Source organism: Diceros bicornis, chromosome 2, assembly GCF_020826845.1.
Source record: "Diceros bicornis minor isolate mBicDic1 chromosome 2, mDicBic1.mat.cur, whole genome shotgun sequence".
Classification (NCBI taxonomy): Eukaryota; Metazoa; Chordata; class Mammalia; order Perissodactyla; family Rhinocerotidae; genus Diceros; species Diceros bicornis.
In genome coordinates, this window is record NC_080741.1 from 81,538,727 (window position 1) to 81,558,228 (window position 19,502).

At 50.1% G+C, this 19,502-nt stretch overlaps 1 protein-coding gene across 1 annotated transcript in view; it reads right to left on the bottom strand.

The window, feature by feature from the left end:
• Positions 1–18,867, bottom strand: part of LOC131421255 (cullin-associated NEDD8-dissociated protein 2-like) — a 37,155-nt gene extending 18,288 nt beyond the window's left edge. The window contains 8 exon segments of the mRNA XM_058567935.1: positions 1,292–1,434; positions 1,616–1,721; positions 3,076–3,341; positions 5,576–5,699; positions 6,397–6,551; positions 17,006–17,761; positions 18,063–18,324; positions 18,831–18,867. Of these exon segments, the coding sequence (XP_058423918.1) occupies positions 1,292–1,434; positions 1,616–1,721; positions 3,076–3,341; positions 5,576–5,699; positions 6,397–6,551; positions 17,006–17,761; positions 18,063–18,324; positions 18,831–18,867 (1,849 nt within the window).
• Between the last annotated feature and the right edge of the window lie 635 nt (positions 18,868–19,502).

Here is a 19,502-nt window from a genome sequence, read left to right on the forward strand (position 1 = left end):
TCCCCCCTCCCTACCACCAGCCTGCCCCAGTATCTCAAGGGTCCTGATTCCGGCTTCCAAGCAGGACTAGTAATAAGGAAATGCTGTTTTTGTGGGGCTTTCTACTCTCCAAGCTCCCCTGAGAGGCCAGAGATCATCAAGTCTTCACCACACCTCGGGAATGAAGGTGCCTTGAGCCCTATTTACAGGTAACAAGAGCAAGGCTCAGAGACGGTGAGAGACTCTCTTGAGGATACACAGGAAACAACTGAGCTGAGATTCAGGCTTACAAAGCCTACCCATATCACCTGGGGAGACAGACATGAGGCTCAGAGGGGGATGGTCCTACAAGGGATACCCCAGGCACAGGCTCAGAGGCCAGCGTGTTCCTACCCATGCTGCTCTGTAGACAACTCAGACTCGCAGAGCACTGGCATCTGGACAAGCCATAGTGGGGCGCATGGACAGTCCCACGGATGTGTCCTGTCAGCTTAGCAAATGTCCCTCTTGCAGGACTGCTGTTTGTTAGCTCTGCCATACACCACCCATGAAGAAACACCCATAGCTCCCTGTTACCGACAAGAAAACACCCAAACTCCCTTGGTGAGGCCCCAGCATGCCTGTCCAATCTCGACTCCTACCACCCCATCTTGTTCTAAGTACCTTGTCAGGCCCTATGTCCCTTGCCTCCATCAATGCCCTGCTTCCAGGGCCCAGGGGCATCTGTCTGAGCGACAGACAGGACCAAAGGCATGGAAGGGAGGAAGCCAGTGAGTCCATTCCCCATCCAGGTATCTCTCCCCTGTCAGCGCCCATCATTCCACCATTAGAGCCTCACTCTGCTGGGTTAGAGCTCCGTCTCTTGGAAGCCATTACTAAACAGGTACAGAGTTGGCGGCACAGAGGTGCGGGAGTCTGGCTGACATGGCTCCACGTCCCAGCTATGCCACTTCCTAGCTGTGCTATCTCAGACAAATCTCTTCTCCAAGTCTCAGTTTCCTTGTCTGAAATACGGGGATGATAATAAACACCTGGTTTTCTAGGGTTATTGTAGGGAACATGAAAGAAGAGAGTGCTCAGGACACCAGCAGATGCTCAATAAATGACAGCGATGATTACTATCGTTACTGTGAGCTGTGCAGAGAGGGTGGAGACCTTGAAGGCTCCAGATTTCCCAGGGCAGGGCTGGAGCCTGAGGAAGAGTTGAGATCAGGATGGGGGCACCAAATGTGGCGCTGTCTTTGGATGGGGGGGTCCCAGGAAGGCTGCATCCATTCCACCCTTCAGCCCCAATGACAAGTTGGCCACCCACCTTGCTCAGTGAATTCACTATCCTCTGTCTCCATCTGGTCCTCGTCCTCGTCGCTGTCATAGTTATAATTGGGGTTGTGCTTCATGTACTGGAGGCAGAGGCTGGTCGCGTTGGGCACGTGAGGGCCCATTTTCTTGGGGCACCTGTGAGGCAGGATGGGGGAGACTCTGCTGGACCCAGGCATGACAGCGTAGGGGTTGTGGCCCAATGGTGAGTCCTGAGATCTTACTGCTTTGAGGCCAACATCCTGCCCCTACCCCATCCCCGCCAACTTCCCAAAGAAACCCAGAGGCCCCTGTCTTCTGGCACCCCCACTGCACCTACTTCCTCAAGAAGGCCTCGAAATCCTGGAGGCCGGACTCCCCGAGCTCATCATCATCCAGGTTGCAGAATTCCTCCACCAGGGGCACCAGGCGGTCCAGGTGGGCCCCTGCAGGGCCAGGTGGGTCACTCAGGCCAGGTGGGTCACTCAGGCCAGGCCAGACCCTTTCCTGGCTCCCCCAGCCTGCAGATCTCAGCCTGTCCCTGCACCTGCAGACTTTACCACTGTAAACTCAATTCAGAGGCTTCAGAGTTGAGTAGATGTGGGTTCTAGCCTCGACTCTGCCACCTATAAGCTACGGGACCGTGGGCACGTCACAACTTCTCTGATCTCAGTCTACTCATCTTCACAGTAGGGATAACAATGTCTACTAGGTAGAGATTTTGTGAAGATTAATGATATGATGCAGACAAAGAGCTCCGCCCAAGTTCTGGCACACCTTAGGCACTCAGTAAGCAGCATGTGTTGTCAAAACTATTACTCATGTCCCTGTCTTATCTCCTGCACTACCCTGTAGCCCTGGATGGGCAAAGCCAGGAAAAGGAGGGGCCCCCCACCCAGTCCCCGGGCTGTAGATTCCCCTCCAGCCCTTCTCCAGCCACACCCTGCCCCACCTTCCTGCCCAGTCAACCCTGAACCCTTGTCTGGTCTTGTGCAGGCCTCTTTCCTGGGTCTGTGCTCCCAAGGGCGGCCAAGGGGTGGCTGCTGTTTGGGGGCAATGTAGGCAGAGCGTGGACTGCGGGCTGGGCCCCCACCTGTGCTTGAAAGGTCCCTTGCGGTGAGAGAGACAGAGGAGAGGGAGGGGCAGACCTTGGCCGCCTCTACCCACACTGCCTTGTTCTAGCCCAGAACGGACTGCAAGGTGTTTCAGAATAAATTGAAACCTGATTGCAAGATTCCATTTCTGTAAAACTAATCTCTGGAGACAGAAAGCAGATCAATGGTTGGCTGGGGTGGGGTAGCGGGAGGGATGGACTGCCAAGGGGCACAAAAACACTTTTTGGGGTGATGGAAATGTTCTGCATCTTGCTTTCACTGGTAGTTTCACGGGTGTATGAAAAGGTCAGAACACACTGTACACTTTACTGCGGTTTATTGTATGTGCGTTACCCCCCATAAAGATTTTTAAAAATTCAAACCTGGCGTACGGGTTGTTATTAAGGTATATTTCTCAAAATAGAAGGACAGAATATACTTGAACTTTGCTGACATGATCTGTAACTATCGGCGAGACTCGGGGTAAGAAGGTAAGGCTCAGAAGCAGGTGGAGCTCGGGGCCCGCCCTCCTCCTTCCAGAAGCTTCGGCCGCGCCCCCTCACCTAGGAGGCGGCCTGCCCTCTTCCCCAGCACCTCCCCGCCTCAGCTACGCCCCCTATGTAGGAGGCCGTCTGCCCGGCCCCGCCCCTCAGCCCGGGCACCGCCCCTCTCCCAGTACCTCCCCGTCTAGGCCCCACCCCCTTACCGAGGCGGTGGCCTGCCTGGCGGCCGATGCTGCCCAGACACTGGATGAGGGTGCGGATGGCAGCGGGGCTGGCGGGCGCGCGCGGGCCGGGTAGCCGGTCCAGCAGGTGGTCGGCGAGCTCGACGAAAAGGTCGGCGCTGCAGGCGGCCGCCAGGTGGCCGAGCGCCCCGACGGCCCGCTTGCGCACGGCCAGGCGCGGGCTGCTCAGCTGCGGCAGCAGACAGTGCAGGAGGCTGGCGTGGAAGGCGCCCAGCGGGGCGCCCAGCCTGGGGAGCCGCAGGGGGCGTCGGGCGGGGCCCACCCAGCAGGCAGCCTGGGCCGGCACCTCCCCTCGCCTCAGCCTCTCTTAGCCTCCTCCCGGAATTACAACAACCCAAAGGCCCTAGGTAAATGGAAAGGCGCCCTGCAACTGTGTGGAGTGATTATTTATCATTATTACAGGAGAGAAAGCAGAGAGGGGAAGGGACTTGCTCCAGACCACTCAGTCAAGAAATGCAAGGCCTGGACTTGAACCCAGGTGACCAGGCTCCCAGTCTGGGGAGAAGGCCTGATGGTAATGGAGTGTGTGGGGCTCCAGTGGGGCTGTCCCGAATTCCTGGGAGTCTGGGCCTCGCCTCAGTGCCCACCCCCCTCAGTCTGTCCCCCTCACTGAGACCAGAGTGGCCTAACGTCTCCTTCTGACCTGGTCACTCCTCTGCCTGACTCCTTCAATGGCTCCCCAGTGCCCTTCGGATAAGCTGAGCCCTGGGCTCAAGGCAAGAGGCAAGCCCAGAGAATGGTTTCTGCACAGGGAGAAGCAGCTCCAGGTGGCCTCAGCAGCTCTCATCCTCACCTTCAAACAAGGACTATGCATTTGCTGTCCCACACATGGCCTGAGACCTTTTCTTCTCTCACTCCACAAGGACACACTGACCTCAGTCTCCCATATCTCTCTGCCCTGGGTTTCATTTATTTATTTGTTCACCTACTATGTGACAGGGCCTGTGCTGGAAGCTCCAGTAAGCAAGACAGACTCTGGTCTTAGGGCCCGACCCCATGGAGTTTTCAGCTGAGTGTAGGCCTCCCAGGCACCTCAAATTCAACATGCCCCAAACTGAATCCATCGCCTTCTGCCCTACACACCTGCTCCTGCTCCTGCTCTGGGAGGAGTCCCCACCACAGCCAATGGCCCTGTGTCTGCGCCCCCCGTGAGTAAAGCCAGAGCCCTGGGTGTCACCCCTGAGTCTCTGCCTCTCACCTGCTCTGAGCTCTGTGGACTCTACTTCCTAAATACACCCGAACTCACCTGCCTGCAGAGCCTCCCAACCAGCCTCCCCGCCCGCTCCACCCCCTCCCATGCACCGTGCATGCTGCAGATAGAAAGATCAGTCTAAAACACACAACTATGCACACGGCGCTCCTCAGCCCCTGCCTAAAACCCCTCCATGGGCTCCTCACACCTGCAGTATAATCCTTAGCCCGCCACACTCCCTGGCTTCTGCCCAACCCTCAGGCCTCACCTCTCCACACCGGCCCCTCCACATTACACCCCAGCCCCATGACTGTCTTGCACAACCCCTGGGGCCCCATGTCTTCTCCTGCCTCTGCCCTCTGGGCAGAGGGCAGTCTCTCCTCTAGTGTCCCCCTTGTGCCTGGCCACACCTGGCTAAGTCCTGCCCATCCTTAAAGGCTCGGCTCTAGCAGGATCCTCTCCAGGAAAGTTCCCCACGCCCCAGCTGGGTTAGGGGCTCCTCCAGGCCCTGCTCTTATCTTTTTTTTTTTTTATAATTTTATTTTATTTATTTTGTCCCCCAAAGCCCCAGTAGATAGTTGTATGTCATAGCTGCACATCCTTCTAGTTGCTGTATGTGGGATGCGGCCTCAGCATGGCCAGAGAAGCGTGCGTCGGTGCGCACCTGGGATCTGAACCCGGGCCGCCAGCAGCAGAGCACACGCACTTAACCGCTAAGCCACGGGGCCGGCCCCCTGCTCTTATCTTGATTGTTGTTCTCTCTCCACTCGCAGTTTGTGTGTCTATGAGCGCCTCCCTGGGAGCGACGGAGACTGAGCTGACTCCATACTCCCAGCACTAGTCCAGCACCTGACACTCTCCTGGCCATGGAGCAGGTGCTCCAGGCTTGGGAGGCAGAATCAATGAACACTTTAAAAATGCACAGTGCAGTTTAAAACAAAGGCCCAGCTATATTAGCCCAAAAGAAGAAAAAGAAAGAAAGAAGGGCGTGAGGGGGAGGACGAACACACATGGGCTTCGGCTACACAGGGACCTGAGTTCAACAATTAGGTTCTGCCTTTTACTGACAGTGTGACTCTGGGCAGGCCTCAGAGCCTATAGTATTGTGACAAAGGAGTTCTCCTTCACAGGGCTTCTGGGATGATTAAGGAGGCCCGAACACAGGGCCTGGTGTGAAGGAGGTGCTGGTCCTACGGATTTGAGTCCCTCCTTGTTCCCTCTGCTCCCCCTCCTACCCTGTTCCTCTCTGCCCAGGGTGGCCTCCTGCACCTGCTCAGCATGTCAGAGAGGATGTCCAGGGCTTCCAGCTGCACAGCCACGTCCTCCTGCAGGGCAGTGGCACTGGTGAGCTGGCGGGTGATCTTCCGGCACACGTTGGTGGCCAGGCCAAAGCCTGTACAGAGCACAAGACGGGGACCATAAGTCCCAGGGCTGGCCTCCACCTCTGGTCGACCTTTGCTCTGGTTGTGTTCCTGAGCCCATGTCCCCAACAATCCTGCTGACCCAGGGAAGCCAAGGCTCGCATGGTCCAAGGTTTGACCCAGAGTCCATCCAAACTAAAGGAGACAGCTAGGAGAACTGAAGAACTGATGGCTGACCTGCTGGCTGGCTCACCCCATGCCCGACCGGGAGGCGGGTAAGGTTAAGCGCATCTTTTCCTAGACTCCCCTGCTGCTAGAAGTGGCCAGGTGACCCTGTTCTGGCCGGTGAGATATAGGTCAAAGTCTTCTGGGGCCTTCTGGGGAAATATGTGCTTTTCTTAATAAGGGCAAGAGACATGCGCAGAGACTTCAACCCTGTCCTAATTGAGCTGCTAAATGAATTACTGCAAAAATGGAGTGGCTGATCCCTCCAGAATTATGGGAGAAAAACCACCCTCTACTTCTTCAAGCTGCCATTAGATTCTGTTACTTGCAGCTAAAAGCATTCCTAACATAGAGCCATGAACTTAAACAGATCTGGGTCTGAATTCTCTGCCACTTACTAGCTAGTTGACCTTAGATAAGTCTCTTCACCTCTCTGAACCTCAGTTCCTTTAATGGTAAACGAGGACAGATGATAATAGTCCCTAGTCTCTGGGACCTGGGTACCTGTGGCTGCAGGGGGGAGCTCTGAGAGGAAGGTCTTGAGGCCGATGCCAGGGATGTCTCGGAGCTGCTCCTTGTCTGACCGCATGTTGGCACAGAGGGCGTCCACAATGGTCTCCACCTGGTACTCCTTTGCTTTGCCCACCAGAGGACCCAGGCTGAGCAGGGTGGGAGGGAGGGGGTCCAAAAGCCCCAGGCTCAGCCTGAGTCAGGCTGCCCCTTAGGTCCCCTCATGCCTATGGGGCCACATGTGCTGCAGAAAAGGCCCCGGACCCACATGGAACTCCCTGTTTTGCCAGAAAAAGAGGCACCCTCTGGCTATGCCAACATTGTTCCTGGCACCTCCCAAGCCAGCATCTCCTCCCAGGTTTTGCATCTCAGTATATGGCCAAACCATCAAACCCAGTAACCTCAGCTGAAAAATACGAAATGCCCAAGAGCAGTGGTTCTCAAACTTGAGCATGTATCAGAATCCCCTAGAGGACTTGTTAAAACACAGATTGCTGGGGCCCACTCCAGATTTTCAGATTCAGGAGGTCTAGGTAGGGCCCGAAAATTTGCATTTCTGGTAGATGCTGATGCTAGGGGTCCAGGGACCACACTTTGAGAACCTCTGCCTTAGAGCCTTACCTCTCAAAGTGCGGTCACGGATCAGAATCAGCAGCATCACCTGGAACTTGTCAGAAATGCAGAATCTGGGTCGGCCCCGTGGCTTAGCGGTTAAGTGTGCGTGCTCTGCTACTGGCGGCCTGGGTTCGGATACCAGGCGTGCATCGACGCACCGCTTGTCCGGCCATGCTGAGGCCGCGTCCCACATACAGCAACTAGAAGGATGTGCAACTATGACATACAACTATCTACTGGGGCTTTGGGGAGAAAAAGGGAAAATAAAGGAGGAGGATTGGCAATAGATGTTAGTTTAGGGCTGGTCTTCCTCAACAAAAAGAGGAGGATTGGCATGGATGTTCACTCAGGGCTGATCTTCCTCAAGAAAAAAGAAAAACAAACAAAGAAACAAAAAAAGATTAATAACTGACAGGGAAAGAGAGGAAGCAGAATTGGGCAGAGGAGCAAGCGGAATTGCAAAGCAGGCCTGCGATTGCCTCTGCCAACGTGGCGGGCAGCCCTGTCAAGAGTCCTCCGTCAGCCCCTTACCTCCCCTGCCTCAATCAAGGGATGCAGGCTGCCCCGAGAAGCGTGTTGACCCAGGAGGCTCTCTGCCACTCAGGCAGACCCTGCATCCATCCTTCTTCCTCTTCCACATGCATAGACTTGACCGAAGAACACCTACACACCACCATGTAACTTCTGAGCCGCGCATCGGCGGTGTTTAACAGGCCGGCAAGCCGGCACAGGAGGCGGCTGGAAGCTGTTTCCCCATGGGATTGCCGGCCAGCAATGACTCACTGCACTTGGGAGCGACTGCGAAGCACAGAAATATAGCCCACTAATGCTATACGCAACGGATCCTCTTAACCAGATCCCAGAAGCGTCTGCAGCTTCCCCCAAACCATGGATACCGGAGAAGTGCAAAGCAGGAGAGCGCGGAGTGAAAAGAGATGTGATTTACCCAACTGCAGTTGGAAAACCTCTTCCATTTCACAAAAACATGTAACCATGTGAACGTGTAGCAGGGTCCTCCCGATGGCTTGGAAGGGGCTCCTTCTGAAACTTTAGCACCGGTCTCTTCCCAAGCTCTTCCCAAGTGTGTGTGTGGATGCAGCGTCATCGGGGAGCAGAGATGACAAAGTGACTGACCCTGCCTGAGGAAACAAGAGAAAACTCGACCCAGGAGATATCTGATCCTGCAGGCAGAGAGGAGGCAGCAGGCAGAGAGAAAACACTGGCCTTAAAAGTCAACAGGACTTATAATGGGTGTAGCTTTAAATATCTGGTGTGGATCAACATTCTGAATTTGAATGTTGATCTCAACTCTAGCTATTTTCTGAAAACCAACTGCATGTGGCCGACAGGAATGTAAATACTCTGAGAATAGACTCTTTCATTAGCTTATTATTTCCTCCATGAACTTTTGCCTGAAGAACACACTTGCCTTGCTTCACAGTAAGGATGAGGCAAGTACTTAGCCTGGATTTCTTTAAAGGAGACATAGCAAGTTATCAATGATGTCCTGCTGGTAACATTGATCAAAGAAATCAGTGTATCTTTAATTCTTCTCCCAGACTCTTATTCCTTTGCTGTTTTTATTTCTTTATTTCTAGTCCTCCAACCATTTCCTTCCTTTGTAATACATGCCATTTTTTACAACTGAATGTTTGTGTCCTCCACAAAATTCATATTTTGAAATCTAATCCCCAATGTGATGGTATTTGGAGGTGGGGCCTTTGGGAGGTGATTAGGTCATGAGGGTGGAGCTCTCATGAATGGGGTTAGTACTCTTGTAAGAAGAAGCCTTAGAAGTGGCTCTGTCCGCCACGTGAGGACGCGGTGACAGATCTGCAACTCAGAAGGCGGCTCTCACCAGAACCTGACCATGCTGGTGCCCTGGTCTCTGACTTCCAGCCTCCAGAACTGTGAGAAACAATTTTCTGCTGTTTATAAGCTACCCAGTCTGCAGTACTTTGTTATAACAGCCCAAGCTAAGACACCATTAAATAGGAATCCCAATTCTCCTCCTTCCCAACACTTTCCTAATGGCCCCTCTGGAAAACCTCCTCCAAGAGAGACTTCTCCATGTTCTTTATGTCTTCCTGCCATAGTTTTGCCTTAACTGAGATCTGATTCCTTTTCCTATTGAGGGAGATCCTTGTTTTAGCTCCTAAGCTTAGGCTAAGCATACAGTTTACCATCCTAGCCGGGAAACTTCAAAGAGTGAAGAGAGGGGCTCTGTTTCTTATACCAGGATAACAGGCATAAATTTGAACTGTCTGGGGAAAACCAGGATGTGTGTCACTCTGCCTCAACCCCAAACCACATGGGACTAGAGCTGCATAAGAACAAAATGTACAGTCTCTGCAATCTCCTTTGTCACGTCCAAAAATGTTTTCACTATTGCTTAACAATTCTTCATCCAGGGAACTGCATTGCCGGCCCAGAAGAGGGGTCGACAACCACAGCTCTCAGGCCAAATCCAGCCCAGTGCCTGTGTTTGTGAATGAATTTGTATCAGCACACAGCCACACTCTTCATTTACATATTGTCTGACTGATATCAGCTACAATAGCAGAGTTGAGTAGTTGCAACAGAGATAGAATGGCTGGCAAAGCCTAAAATATTTACTATCTAGCTATTTACAGAAAAAGTTTGCCGATTCCTGGACTTTATGAGCTCCATGAGGGCCAGAGATGCATAGGTCTATAGGTCTTATTTACTGTGAATATTTAAACAATACGCCAAACATGTTGTAGATCCTTAATATTTGTTTTATGGATGAATATCAAAATGCAAAATAAAGCCACAGTAACCAGTAGAGTGTGGTATTGTACATGAACAGATGGATCAATCAAACAGAATAGAAAATACAGCATCTCTGTAATATTTGTTAGTATTTAGTATATAGAAATACAATATTTTCTACAAAAGGAGAAAGATAGCCTATAAAATAAATGAAACTGGAAAAATTTAAACTATTTGAAAAAATTATATATTTACATTAGACCTTTTGTGTGCAAAGAAAAAGTTGTTTAGTTAGATAGGACCCCGCACCTGAGAAACATCTGCCACTGCGTTAATGCTCCCTTCCCGCATCTGCAGACGTGATTCCACTTCTGCCCTGGACTGGGCTCCTCCCTCTCCACATACTCAGAGCTTTCGCTCCATCCGTTTTGTCCTCTCCCTCCAGGACCTTCAGTCTCTGCCTCTCCTGACTTTTCCTCAAGAGGCAGAAGTTGAGCATGAGGCTCTTGGATCAAACCACCTGGGTGTGAATCCTGACTCGAGCTCTTTCCAGCTCGTTAAGTTAGGCAAGTGTCATAAACTTTCTGTGCTTTACTTGGCTTCTCTTAAAAATAAGGATAGCTATCTCATAGATGCTTCATAAGTTTGTAAAGTGCTAGCTCAATGTCTGATAAATAGTAAGTCCTTGATTAAAATTGACTCTAAATAAAATAATATTTAAGGCTCTCATCTAAAAGTATGAAATGTCCCGTGACCCTGTATTTCCCTCTATATGCCTTTTCCTGCACAGTCACGCTTTTTGAAAGAGCAGTCCTAATAAATTCCAAAACACTCTTTTGCCTCCATTTCAACGAACTGCTTCTCACCATGGCCTCTGACAACTTAATTTCCAACGGCAAGGAAAATATTTCAGGCCTTACATTTCTTGAACACACTGCTGCATCTTTCCCTGTCAAGTACGAGACCCCCCTGAAACTCTATTCTCTCTTACCATCTGTGAAAATTTTGATTGTCCGCCTGCCTATCTGATTAGTCTTGGTCTCCTTTATGGGTCCTTTTGCCTCTGTCAAAAATTGTTTATCTCAAATTTCTGTCTAAGTCCTCCTCTCTTATCAGACTATTCCTTCTCACTGAAATCTTAGATGAAGAACTCTCTCTGTATTTTTACATCCAGAGTATGTATCTTTTGCTCTCTGGAGTTGCAGCTACAAATGCCTTCTGTATGCATCTAATTGGATTAAGTCACAGATACCTCAAACTCATCTTATGCAAAACTGCGCACGTCAGCTTTTACTTCCACCCAATATTGCATATTTTTAGTAACAGTCTCACCATTTACCTAACTGGTCAAGCGAGAAATCTGATCGTCCTCTTGTTTCTTTTGCAGTTTGGAGGAATTATGATATAATGGGAAACGCATGTATTTTGAAGCAAAAACAACCTGGCTTAATTCTAGCTCTTCCAACTACTTACTTGGTAATCTTTGGCATGTAAAAAAGATTCTTTGATCTTCAAGTTCCTCTTCTGTCAAAATGGGGGCAGTGCTGAATTCTCAGATTTGTGTGGATGAGTAAATGGTAACATATATAAAAGTGCATGAAACACATAGTAGACCTTCAAAAAATATTAATTTGCCCTGCCTCTCTCCTGTTGACCGCACATCCAATTCATCACTTCCTCAGTCTCCTTTCTATGTCTTCGAATCCATCCCTTCTTTTCCATCCCCATCACCACTGGGTTAGATTAGTCCTTCAGTGTTGCTTGCTTGGATTGGCAATATCTTCAACTAGTTTTCCAATTTCCAGTTTAAACATTCTCCAACTCATCCTTTACTCTATGACCAGAATGTGCTTTTAAAAATTTATGCCTGATTATATCCTTCCATTGCTTTAAAAATCATCACTAGTTCCTGGCAACCTTCGTTAAAATAAATCCAAACCTTCTGACCATGCAATTTAAGGCCTAGTATATTCTAGTCTCTGCCTATTCCTCTCATCTCACCTCTTGCCACAGCCCCCTCCTGGTCTGTGCCTCTCACCTCCAGCTTTCTCTATTTTTTGCACAAATCATATTCCTGAAATGTACTTTTCCCAATTCTAACTAAAACTCCTTATCCTACAAAACAGTATTCTCACAGGGTGAGAGAAAACTTTCCCCAAAGTAGAGGATGCTCATCTGAGAGGTGGAGGGTTTTCCAACTATGTCCCCTCCCCACTTGGAGATTCTGATCCATTGCCTATAGGATGACACACCATTCCACACACTTAACTGAGAATCATTGTAATAGAAAGCCACCGCCATAGAAAGACACCATGTTGCCACATGAGCCAGGGAAGAAAATAGTGTGGTATAAAGAGTGAGATAAAGCATCTCAAATTGAGTTACTTATCTTACCTCTCCCCCTCTCATAGACCCTTGTACTTACCTCCATCATATTATAGGGGAAATGAAATTATCTTGTAAAGTGTAATCTCTTTCATTAGACTGTGAGTTCCTTGAGTGTATCCCAGTTTGTGGCCGAGTGACTAGTATATAATGGGCACTTAATATCAATTTCAAAAGTGAAAATTGACTCCAATCGACATATTTATTAAAAGTTCAGTCAAAACTAATTGAAATTATAATAAATCCTGATAAAGTAAATTCTAAAAGATATTCTGAATTTTCACTAAATCATAATTTCATTGTAGTGTACATTCCTACAATCATAATAAAGATCTCCAGGAAATGGGAACAAAAGAGAGCTGCTGCCTAGCTTTCTCGACTTCTGCAGATAAAAACAATAACTGCATGGGGGCCAGCCGGGTGGCGTAGTGGTTAAGTTCACGTGCTCTGCTTCGGTGGCCCAGAGTTCCCAGGTTCAGATCCTGGGCATGGACCTACGCACCGCTTGTCAAGCCAATCTCAGCAAAAAGAGGAGGATTGGCAACAGCTCTTAGCTCAGGGCCAATCTTCCTCACCAAATAATAATAGTAATAATAATAATACCTGTATGAAATAGAGAAAAGGGAAAGCTTGTTAAATTCATGACACAGACAAGTTCCTGGTTCTCTTGTGAGATTGTGTTCTCTCCATGAGCCTCCTTCAGGAGCAGTCAAGAAGGAGCCCATGTGCTTGAAGGGACACCATTCCTATGCAGTTTTCCACTGACAGTGGTCGAAGGATGCTGGATGGCTATGTTCAAGGTAGGACTGCTTCACTGCCAGGCGAGAGCCTCCTTCTACAGACGTCAAGAGGGCTACGTTGCACTGGGAGTAAGACCCTAATCTGCGGAAATCTGTGCTTCCATGGCAGGAGAAAAGTGAGAGCCCAGAACTAGTCATATTCCTCGGAAGACCTCCCGCCCCTCTCACTCCTTCTTCCACAATCTGGCCACCACTCTCTGCTGTGGAAATATGAGGACTAAACTCATTAATCCTTTTATACCAGTTGATGTCAATCACCAGAAAGAAACAAGATTCCTAGATGATCTGGGTTATAGTGCTGCCTGGTACCTTTTCTTTTTCTTTTTTGTGAGGAAGATCAGCCCTGAGCTAACATCCATGCCAATCCTCCTCTTTTTTTGCTGAGGAAGGCTAGCCCTGGGCTAACATCCGTGCCCATCTTCCTCCACTTTATATGGGATGCCTCCACAGCATGGCCTGACAAGTGGCACATCAGCGCGCGCCCGGGATCCGAACCCTGGCCACCAGCAGCGGAGCGTTCGCACTTACCACCACGCCACGGGGCCGGCCCCCTGGTGCCTTTTTCTGACCCCATATTCCACTCTTCCTATCCCCTCTCACTGTGACCACTGAAACTCATGGTAGGTCACTAACATTCTGTAGCCTCAGTCTCTTCTGTGAACCCTCAGTGTACCATCTTGCTTTAAAGCATACCTGTTTTTTCCCCTGAGGATCTTCCTTATTTATAGTTTTCTCAAATGATGGCTGATTTCTTTTCCACTCTCTTCTTAAAGTGGGCCTAGAGAAATGGTCTTCTCTTTGTCACTTCCAGCCCATTCTCCTTTACTCCTTCCTAAAAGTCCCCAGCTTTCAAATTTGTGTCATCAGTTTCTACCTCCCATTATCTGTCCTTGCTGCAATCATCTGTGACTCCCAAGGTCAGGTCAACTCCCAAGGTCAACCCCCTTATTCCTTGAATAAGGATCACTGCCATGGTCTCCAACATTATTTCTGTCAATTTTTTTGTTGATTTTAATATTCACGTAGATGATCTTTTCAGTTCCGTGGCCTTTTTATTCCTGGACCTCCTCTCCACCCGTGGTCTTTTGCACCCTCCTTAGCCACTGACTACTGTGACCTTGTCAATATGAATAATTACAACCTCCTATACAGTCTTTATCCATCTCTTCAGTACTACCCTAAATCTTTCCTGATCACTGCCTAAATCCCCAAATTATTTGCTTTCCCCAGCACCCACAATGTTTTGGGCATACGACCCTCTCACACTCTCTCTCCCACCTCCCCTATGTCTTTACTCCTCTCTTTTACCTAGCATAAATCTTATGTTCGATCAATATAGTTTACTCCCTTGTTTATATCCTCAATTCTCTGTCCCTTTCTCACCTGTTTATTTGCATGGCTAATCCATACCCCTAGTTAAAACCAATTATCTGCCACTCCTTAGATGTAATTCCATAACTGAGCATAATTAGAGAAAAACATACAGGCATACTTCTTGTATCACTTTAAATTCATGAACTCCAAGCCAAATCATCCTTAATGCTGCTTATTACTATAGTGTAAATCCATAGACTGTTCACTCTTTTACTCACCTAGACATTATTTCTTCCTTTCTGCTCTATTCTCAAACTTTCAACAATTTCTTTTTCATCCTTCCTCTCAGCTAATGATTTGACTTCCTATTTCATTAAGAAAATAGACCAACCAGAAAAGATTGTGCACGGGCTCACAACTCTACAGGATGAACCTATCTGAGTCTTTGCCTTCATTCCTATTACTGGGGGTGAACTGTTTATTATGTGATTCGGGGCCAGTTTTCAATTGTCTACTTCATGCCATGTCCTCTCACACCCTCAAGGATATTGGTCCAGCAATTCTCCTCTTTCTCCCTTTAATCATCCGTTTGTTCTTTTCTTCTGGGTCATTCCCTTCAGTATATAACAATACTATTCTTTCAAAATCGTCTTTGAAAGAAACCCTCCCATAACCTCATTGCCTTCTCCTGCTTACACCCCATTTCTTTCTTTCCCTCTATACCAAAATTCGTTTAATGAACTGTCTGTGTACCCACTTTTCCTCCTCCTATACTCTCTTGAATCTCTTCTAATCAACTTTTCATCCCCTTCACTGCCAAAATATGTTCCTATTAAATTCACCATTATACTTCACATTGTAATATCCAGCCTGTATTCTAAGTCCCTTTTTTTTAACTTGACTTGTCATTATCATTGAATCCATTACCTGACTTTCTCCCCTTGAAACATTCGTCTTGTCTCTTGACATTCAAAACATCTCACTCTCTAGGTTTTTCTCCTACCTCTCTGGACACTTTCTCAGTCTCGTTGCTGATCTCTCTTCATATTCTGAGCTCGAAACGTGGGAGTTTTCTAGGGCTTGGTCCTTTGGGATTTTTCTCACTATGTCAATATTCAGTCCTTAGGAAATCTTATCCAATCTCCTCATATGATATACCAGCTATATGTTATGATTCCCACATTGATATTTCCATTCTAGACCTCTCTTCTGAAATCTAGACTCCTATACCCAACAGCCTTCTCTGTATCTCTACTTGGATGTCCAATGGTCACCTCAAGTTTAATGTTCAAAACTGAACTCCTAATATCGCTCCACCACCACTACCAAACCAAAAATGTTCTCCACAGCCTTCCTATCTCAATAAATGCCAACTCTATGAAGGTATATTTGAAGAAAGGGGAGGTTGTAATGCAGATGTAGTTATATATTAAAGCTATAGCTATTCCATTTCACTATTAATGATATTTTTATGGATTACACTGGTACTATATCATTTCTTTATATAACTTGAACTCAAAGAACTACTGTCTTAGTTTGGATTTTCAGAGAAAAAAAAACAACCTAAGACAACACCTATATGTTAATACATTAATTAATTGAGAGTACAATCTCAGGGCACCAAGGATAAGAGTAAAAGGAAGTAAGGTGAAGAGTTGGAAAGAAAATGAAAGGTGATGTGTGTTGCTCTACTGGCGGTCACTCTTTGACAAGCTTTGAAAACACGTGTGAAAAGCCTATGTAATGGAACAGTCCATTGGCAGGAAGACTAGAGAGGAAATTTATCTGCTGTCTCCTTTTTGTCTCTCGCCAACCATTGGTCAAAGTTTGCCCCACGAGAAGAATTTACCCTGCTCTTCTGTGTTGTGTCACCTGGTCTCTATGGCAGCCTCTGGGGAAGCCAGATCCCACATTTTGCCGTAGTGGCTATGGTAGGGCAATCAGCCCAGGGTCTGAAAGCTCGGTAAGGCCGGGAAACTGAGAGGAGACATGTGAAAAGAGTTTGATAAGCTCCATGTAACCACATCAGCAGATTTGACGGTTAACGTCTCCCAAACGCCAGTGGAATTTGTCTCCGCTCAGCAAGGAGTGCCATCTGTCCTTCAATATTTTAGAGTAATTTTAGGTAATTTTTTTAACAGCTGTTTGTTTATTTATTTATTTTTGTGAGTAAGATCAGCCCTGAGCTAACATCCATGCTAATCCTCCTCTTTTTGCTGAGGAAGACCGGCTCTGAGCTAACATCTATTGCCAATCCTCCTCCTTTTTTTTTTCCCCCCAAAACCCCAGTAGATAGTTGTATGTCATAGTTGCAACCCTCTAGTTGCTGTATGTGGGAGGCGGCCTCAGCATGGCCGGAGAAGCGGTGCGTCGTAGGCATGTGCCGGGGATGCAGCTCTGACTCCTGACTCCAGTAGGGGAGCGCGGGCACTTAACCGCTAAGCCACGGGCCGGCCCTAGGTAATTTTTTAATTAGAAGAAGTTTTTACAATGAATATCAATTAATATGTGTCTTATAACTGGCGAATAGTCTCACAATAAATAATCATTTCAGACCATCACCTCCAGCTTGGGCAGCTTTCCCACCCCCAGCTGGAAGGGGCAGGTCCGCACAGGTCCCTCAGTGCGAGTAAACCGGCAGAAATTATCCACGCCTGGGGAGGAAGCGAGGCGGCGGAGCTCCCTGGGGAGCTCGGGGTCCTGGGGGCGCTTCCAAGGGGCGCGCGCCCGTGGGAGGGGGCGCTGTCCGAGGCCACCTGCGTGGGAGCGCCCTCAGAGAGTGGTGGGGGGGCGGGGAGGATATGCTGGGGAGGGGCGGGGCAGGGCCGGAGAGGGGCGGAGCGGAGAGGGGCCGCGGGGGGCGGGAGCGGTCGGCGGGGGACGGGGAAGGAGGTGGTGGGTAGGGGCGGGGCGGGGCCGCGGTGGGGCGGGAGTGGTCGCGGCGGGCGTCGTCGTGGGCGGTGGCGCGCAGACGCCGGCTCTCCGGGCTTCTGGCACCTGCGGGGCGGCCGGCTGCGGGAGGTCGACGGTCGTTGTACCCGGAGCCCGGACACCCGGCCTTGTGGGGCGCCGAGGGGCGCCGGGAGCGGAGCGCGCGCTGCGCGGCCCCGGTGCGGACAGCGCCCTCCTCGCCAGTCGGGAGGGGCGGCGGAGGCGGAGCGCCGGCGTCCGCGGAGGAAGCGCTCACCCGCGTGGGGCGCGCGCGGCCGGAGGGCGCCGCGCTCTCGTCGGGCGCGAAGGGCCGCACGCTGAGCGCCGAGGCCGAGGCGGCGGTGGAGCGCAGTGAGGTGGGGGACGCAGCCCGCGCGAGGACGGCGAGAAGGCGGCGCGCGAGGTCAGGCGGGTGCTGCTCCTGAGGGGCCGGCCGCCGGGGCCGGGGGCGGGGGGCGGCGGGGTGCCGGCGCGGCGCGGGGGCTGCCGCAGACGCCGGGGCGTGCGGAGACCCGGGGGACGCGTCCCGGCGGCCGCGGGCGCGTGTGGTAGCGCCGGAGACCGTGTCCGAGGGAGCGTGTCTGGAGCGGGGCAGAGCGGGGCGGGCGCGCCCCCCGGTCCTCGTCCCCCTCCTCGGTCCGGGAGAACGCCCCACGGCGGGGCGGGAGCTTCCCGTCCCTCCCTTGTCCTGGTGTGGACCCCCCAGGGCCGAGGAGTGGATCTCGAGTCAGGCCTTTTCTTGGGAGCGGGCTCAGCCGCGTCAGGACGAAGGGCGTCCTCGCGCTGAGAGGCCCCCTCCCTCCACACCCCCTTCCTACAAGGCGCGCTGTCGCGGCTGTGGCTCCCGCGGCAGGAGCGCCGGGCTTTGTGAGGTCAGCGCACCTTCTGCGGGCCTGCGGGGCTTGCAGTGTGTCTCCTGTCCACTTTCCTCGCCGCCTGGGTCCGTGTGCAAGGCGCGCTGAGTGCGCTGAGCCCGCGTGAGGCGGCGGGCTGCGCTGGGCGCTCCGCTTCTGTCGCTGGGGGCCCTGGAAGCCACCGGAGTTGGGTAACACTTGCTGCAGCGAGATGCTCGAGCGGAGCGAGCCGATGGGAAAGGTGCGAGAGGGTCGCGCCGGCGACAGGACTGTCCCCGCCGCCACGGATTCTGAGGGACCAGGTTGGCCGGGTACTCGCCAAGGCTTGCGTTAGTTCTCAGAAGTGTTCTCTTGGTGAAACGCGGTGTGGAGGTCTTTTCGAGTTGTTTGAAAGGAGAGAACATCGAGGGAGGGAGCCAGGGTTGTGGCTGAGGGATGCCTTAGGAAATATTCACAGCCTAAGATTTGTGGCTGTGAGTTAGGGTTTTCTTTTGTTTGTTTGTGTGGGAGAAGAGGGAGAATCCCCCTCCGCCCTTTCCCTCAAGGTTCTTATCGCTGGCCGAGTAATTAAAAAGACAGGTTAGCAGGAGAAAACAATACCAAGTTTAATAACACGTATACATGGGAGAAACCAAGGAAACTGAGTTTCTCAACACAATAGCAGAGATTCTCATCTTAAATACTATCTTCAGCTAAAGACAAGAGGATGTTGGGGGCCCGGGGAGTCAGTTACTGGAGATTACCAGAAAAGCATAGTAAACAAGAGTAAGGTTATTGTGGAGATTTAAGGCCTCACCTTCCACACTGATAAGTTTTTTTAGAGATGAGGCCATGCCCCCTCTTGCCAGTATAGAGAGGGCGATACCTTTACATATGGAGATTTCCTTTATAAATGTAAATGTTTGGCAACTCCTGGTGGGGCCACCTAGAGAATGTGGCTGGGAAGGGACAGAATTTTTGATAAGAGGGGCCAGTTGGTGCCTTTCATATTGTAACATCTGTTTTACATTATGTTACAGCCATCAGATAGTAACTCCTTCCTGGAACAGGTCTTCTATGTTAAATTCTTCAGGCAGTTAGTGGGGGAGGTCAAATGTCCATCAGAGGAACCGATCAAGGTAAAGAGACATATTTCAGAGTGGCCAGCTCTTGATCTCCCACACTGGTTCCCCCCACACCCTGTAGTATTTAGGTCAATGAAAGGTTTCTCGGAATCTTCGTTTGCACTCCCAGTGCTTGCTTTTAATTTTATATCAGTTGTTATAAAAGACAAGTATTGCACAAACCTGCTTTTAGTAAGCTTCTGTCTCATTGGGATAACGACTGCAAGGAAAATGGTGTTTTTTTTTTTTTTTTCCCCTCCAGTACTAGTAGTCTTAGAAGCAGCAAACTTGGCATGACTAAGAGTGATAATGATCTGAGTCATTTTGCAAGCAAAGTGTGAAATAACTTTGCATTTTAAACATCT